The 5,634-nt window shown below is 40.1% G+C and overlaps 1 protein-coding gene across 2 annotated transcripts; it reads right to left on the bottom strand.

Annotated features, from left to right (window-relative positions):
• Window positions 1-280: 280 nt before the first annotated feature.
• Window positions 281-3,614, bottom strand: LOC135631236 (protein REVEILLE 1-like). 2 transcript variants are annotated; one of them, XM_065138729.1, is made up of 6 exons: window positions 3,267-3,612; window positions 2,237-2,371; window positions 2,017-2,128; window positions 1,829-1,890; window positions 1,276-1,692; window positions 281-1,186 (listed from the first exon to the last, which is right to left on the bottom strand). In XM_065138729.1, the coding sequence occupies exons 1-6, from the start codon at window positions 3,276-3,278 to the stop codon at window positions 479-481; spliced, it is 1,446 nt and encodes a 481-aa protein (XP_064994801.1). In that variant the 5' UTR covers window positions 3,279-3,612; the 3' UTR covers window positions 281-478. The 2 variants fall into 2 exon arrangements, with proteins under 2 accessions (XP_064994801.1, XP_064994802.1); XM_065138730.1 differs by lacking the exon at window positions 2,237-2,371 and having other exon boundaries at window positions 3,267-3,614.
• Between the last annotated feature and the right edge of the window lie 2,020 nt (window positions 3,615-5,634).

Here is a 5,634-nt window from a genome sequence, read left to right as displayed (position 1 = left end):
AAATAATTTAAAGTTAATTTTAGGAATAGCAAAACACAGTAGAACAAATAAAAAAAGTATTTAAGGGAGAAGGCGGGGGGAAGGGGGGGCGCGTTCAAAAGTATAATGAAGCGTTTGATAGCAAAGAAACTTGAAAATGCTGCGTGGATGATTCTATGTAGACATTTTTATCAACCACGTTATAACGCAGCAACAGGAATAGCAGCATTCTTTGCAGATCCAAACACATTTTACGTTGATCGTCTATCTAAGATGCAGAAAATGGTGGACACAAACAAAATGATGAAGAACAATAGCAAGAAAAAATGTTGCTGGAATCAAAATGTAAACTGATGCAGGATTAATGAATCAGATCCGATCTGCAATACAACAGGAGACAGATGGTAGATCTAACCGATGCTTCTCCAACTGTACTCGTAATTTGCTGTACAGAACCATCTCCACAAACAAAGTTCAACGAGTGAGCAGGCAGTGACTGTTACAAACACAATCTTATCGCCTGGCTTCCACCATCATCGGGATCGGCAACAGCATGCTGCACTTCACTTTCGACCGTACATCTTTTGTATGGGGCAAAACCCCTTGCAGAGCCCACAGTCCCACTAGTGGAAGCCTGGACGCTGCTTAACTGTTGCCTCAAAAGAGGCATTGTTCCCTTCTCTGCCGAGTTCGCTTCTTTCCTCGAGCCCACCCCGGCAGCGTTCTGGTTGCTTGGGCTTGTTCCACTGATACACGCTGTGTTAGAACCTGTCCAAGAACCTTCCCTCTGCATCTCTTGATTGAATTGCTGAGGACACTCTGGTAGAGAGTGGACTAGCGGAATGGGCAGGTTGCCACGCGTAGCCCACCAGCTCGGAGGGCGGAACGCAGGCTCTGTAGAGTCATGTCCAAATAACGGGAAAAAATAGAGTAATGGGGGTACAAGACCAGAGTAAGTATTCCCTGCACTTGCAGTCAAATCCCCAGGAGAAACTCCCCGAGTACTTGGCAAGCACTCGGCCTTTTTCTCTTGGTCACCTTCGATGCCGACCGATGATATTAGGTTAGGCTGTGCCAAATCCCCAGCAGTAGGAGGAGCAGATGACATATTTGGATCAGTCACCACTACCATTTTTCCGAAGAGCTTGAGAGTTGGTATCCGAGCTTCATCTAAGGCGTGCGCATGATGACCGCATTGATCTATCTCCTGAAATGTTTTATCAGAAGCTCAGTTAAGAAAAACTAAGGTTCGAAACAATTTGGAGTAACTTTGATACTTATTTGAGAGTGAGTTACCATCCGAGGCTGGTCTTGCACAGTTAACCCACATAATGCGGGACCAGAACGTGGAAGTTTGATATCAGCTTCAACCATCATGGTTAGTGATTGTCCTCCATCGTCCTGGTCATTTGATCCGGCAGCAGATGTAACCGGAGAGGAGCAACCCATTTGGCCGTTCGAAAGCGTGGATTCCAAGGTTTCCGATCCAACAGCTGATAAAACAGATGTCGGTGATCTATTCTCATGCTCACAAATTGCAGAAATCTGCAGAGGAGGCCTTTGAAGTTGTTTCAGGGCAGGAGTCCCCTTGTTTAACAAGTTGCCCAATTTGCGTGGATACGGGTGGACAGGTTTCCTCTTTGGTCGAGGCGGAGGAATCTCGATGGCCTTCAATGTGCCTGTGCTGTCACCGCTGCCAGACTCACGAACCACCTATAATTGTAACACACTGAGCCGCAAGTCAAAAAGAAGAAAAAGCCATCGGTGCTCTTCTCCATGAATGATTCGACTTCATCGAGTGAGACGACCACTTTCGAGAAATAGCTAATGAAAGGAAAGAATCATAAACCTTAGAGAAGAACTTTTGAGCATGACTCCTGATCTGCACAGCCGTCTTTGTACCTATGTGTTCTGCAAGTTAAACTCCCGAGTCAAAGAGGAGATACAGGTTGAGACGATGGTCCCAAAAACAGAGCATCATGATATTTACCTTCTCAATGGAAAAACCAAATGCAACAAAAGGGTATCACAATTTACCTTCTATACGGCGCCAGGCACGCCCATACAACTGTAAAGCTTCCAGAAACCTCCTGTGCTCCTCCTCTGTCCACCTCTCCCGCTGCTTCGTTATCGTGTAAGGTTTTCTTATCTAATTAAAAAAAATATATATATTTTAAACCAGAATGAGCCGGTCAAACATCTGTAGAAAGAAGGAAACCATTAGTAGTATGCATGGATGATTATAGAAGATAGATACCCTGGGAGCTTGTTCCTCCCCGGATGTCTCAATCTCCTTGGTCTGAGGAATGCTCGTAGTTGATATTTTCACATCCACATGCATTTTATGGTAGGGACTGGAAGCAGGGTGTAAACTCGTGCTTCCTCGTTGCTCCTGGTTTTTCAAATCCCCCAAATAAGTATATTAATCAATGGATATTAATTAACATGACCAGCTGAGCAAATTCTTCTATTTAACCACTACTCTCACATCATAAAATCAAGAATGGCATGCTTAACATTTAAACACATACCACCACCACCACCGTCACTTGGATAACTGATGGGTAAAGGACAAAAACAAGACACACACTTGGATGCAGAAAAAGAAGGGGGAAAAAAAAAAAAAAGATGTTGTGCTTCGTAGATACAACAACATAAAATTGCTTAATACAATTTCCAGAACGGTCATAACTCCTTACATTTTCCAAACTCAAATTTTAATTATTAATTAATTTATTTATTTATTGGACATACCCTGAACATTCATCAAGATAGAGTCAATAAAGCTCCAATTCATCTAATCGCACTCAGTGGCACCGGTATCTTGATACCAAAGTAAGACTTGTTGCCTGATTTTAAACTCGCAAGGACTATCAAGTTTCTGAACTCTTTAACTATGTTCTTCACGGACAGCAAAGGAGTATACGGCTATCAGAGGTTAATCCCCAGTTCTAGACTGCCCTTCCTTCCCCTTGATTCCATCAAATCCGTAGACAGAAGAAATCAACCCTATTCTCAGCAATTCTTCGTCACAGCTTCATCTTGCATCAAAATCTTCAACCAGAACAAGAAACATCAACAACATGGGGAAAAAAAAGTGGGGCAAAAACTACAAATTAGACTCCAAATAATGTTTTTTTTTCCATCGGATTAGTCTTAAATCACAAAAAGAAGGACAAATTAGACCCCCAAAACGTGCTTCCTTACACCCGGAGTTAGTCTAAACTCGGAAAAGGAAAAGGAAAAAAGAAGGGGAGAAGCAACAGAGAAAGGACGAGAGTATGTACCTGACTCTCCATATCGGCAAGAATTGCTCTCGGTTAAGCACCTTCTCCGATCTCGTATTGAATCTCCAAGAAACCTAACAAACGAACTCCAAAGCCATGAATCTGCCGCGAATCCTTCTTCCGAGGAACCAATCCTAATCAAGAAGAAGTTCGCGAAAGACGAGGAGGAGGTAACAACAATAATAGAATGGAAAGGATGGTGAAGCAACGAGCGAGGAAGCTAAAGGCGGGGTGGGGCGGGGGGGCCGGGGGGCGAGGGAGGGAAGGGAAGGGGCGAGGAGAGGGAAGAGGAGGTGCCACGTCGGACGGGGATTTCTTTTTTCCTTTTTATCTTTTTTAATTTTGTTATGAGGAGAGGAATGAATGGGGGTGGAAGTGGCGGATGGTTCCGGCGGGCGGATACTTGTGGCGAAGAAGCGCTCACACGTGGCAGGCGCTGCCGTCAGCCTACGCAACTTCCCCGCCCTCCCTCTCCTTTTCTTCGGATAATATTAAAAATAAAATCATTTTTCCGAATATTTTGCTGATTTTAATGCAAGAAATACTCGCTTGCCAATCAATTGAGAAATACTCCCTCAGGTCACCCGCTTTATCGAAAAAGCTTAACCGTCCCCTAAAGAGAGGACAAAATAAAAAACAGTAGTTAGTTGAATACAGATTATCTACGCAATTAATTTAATTTAAACTTGAGTAAAATTATTGAACTATTAAGTACTTATTTAATCCGAAATTGATCATGAAGATAAATTCTGATGGATTTGAATATGAAATTAGCTTACATTTCTTCTTGTTCCTATCCAAGTCTATCCAGGAATCTTTGGGCAGAGAGAGCCAAAAAAAAAAGTGTAAATCGAGGAGCATTAAAACCACATAATATAAAAGACGGAAAGGAAAATAGACCACAAGTTGTGGATCAGGTGCACGGGCACGTGGAACCGGCGACGTGAGCTTTACTCTGCACTTTACGACACGTCAGGTCGCACTGGCCGCCGGTCAGCCCACCTTTCGACGCGTGTCTCCACCGATCCAAATCCAGAATATAAAAGGCAAGTGGTTCCCACGCGGCCGCCTTGCCGCCACTAGAAAATGCTTTATTCCACATACAAAATGCAGCCGAGACAATTGCTGCCACTCGTTACATATGTTTACCGATTTTAATTTGTGGTCGGCGTGAAGCATCATCGCAGCCGTTGGAAGAAAAACTGGCGGTGGATCACATCATCTGGACACGGCTCCTGTGATCGACCACATCAATGAAACGACCATCGGCACTTCAATATGGTTAGCCTAATGCAGGTTTCATATATATATATATATATATATATATATATATATATATATATATATATATATGATGAATTCTTGAAAAAATATTAACTTTGACTTTTTCCAATAAAGCATCTTACTTTAGAACAATATCAAAATAGTGCTCATACTTTTTAAAAAATAATGTTAAACTTAGAAAATGATTTGGATTCACATACGATTAAATTGGATAAAAGATTAATTTAGCTTAAACCAATGCTTTTATCATATATTGTACATTCCTACCTCACATTTATCAATCGACACAATGTGTTGTGTGATCTTTCATCTTCCGTAGCTTCATATTTCGTCATCATTACTATAGTATACTTCATAGCCTCCAAACGTTGTCAATTTTAATATGTCATTATGTTTAGGATTGAGTTTCATTGCCTAAAAGTATTGAGTTCTACCATTAGCAATATCGACTCCTTTGAGCTTCTATTCAATTGCTATCGCAAGGAGGGTACTAGAGTTCCAAAACTAAAATGACAACTAACCTTTTTTGCGATAGAGCTTTCAGCATTTCATGCTTCTAGGGTTATTTAAGGTATGTCTCCATTTTTATAAAAATATTTACGAAAAAATTTAAACTTTTAGTTTATTATATAACTAGGGTTCTATAGTTGTATTGATGTTTACTATTCTAAACAATGTTCTAAAAATTTATTGTTTTACTACCAATATTTTGAGCATTCTTTATAAAAATAAGATCTTTATCAAGAATAGTGTATTATTTTTACTATTTATTAATTTTTAATAAATTATAATTCATCAATATAATATTTTTTCACATCTAAGCTTCTAAAGAGATCCACAACATATTTAGCAAATTTGGTCTAGAGAAAAATTTTCCTAGTAAGTGATACCCTATTATTGAAGAAAATTTAAAAATAGTACATTGCATATATGCATAGTTCAAAATGATCTTAATTTTTTAGAAAGCTTTGAATAGGATAGTTATGAACATATGTTACTAGTTTTCTATTCTAGAGAGTTTTTTTGGTATTTTTATGAATTTTTTAGCATAGTCGGTTTGAAAATCTTTCGTACGATAAAACTG

The sequence above is a fragment of the Musa acuminata genome, chromosome BXJ3-2 (assembly GCF_036884655.1).
Source record: "Musa acuminata AAA Group cultivar baxijiao chromosome BXJ3-2, Cavendish_Baxijiao_AAA, whole genome shotgun sequence".
NCBI lineage: Eukaryota > Viridiplantae > Streptophyta > Magnoliopsida > Zingiberales > Musaceae > Musa > Musa acuminata.
This window is presented reverse-complemented; position numbering and strand designations above follow the sequence as displayed.

Coding starts and splice junctions, on each gene's coding strand:
- LOC135631236 (XM_065138729.1), bottom strand. Junction 2,129..2,236: donor GGGAGGAACAAGCTCCCAGG/GTATCTATCTTC, acceptor TTTTTTAATTAG/ATAAGAAAACCTTACACGAT. Junction 1,693..1,828: donor CTCAAAAGTTCTTCTCTAAG/GTTTATGATTCT, acceptor TTACAATTATAG/GTGGTTCGTGAGTCTGGCAG.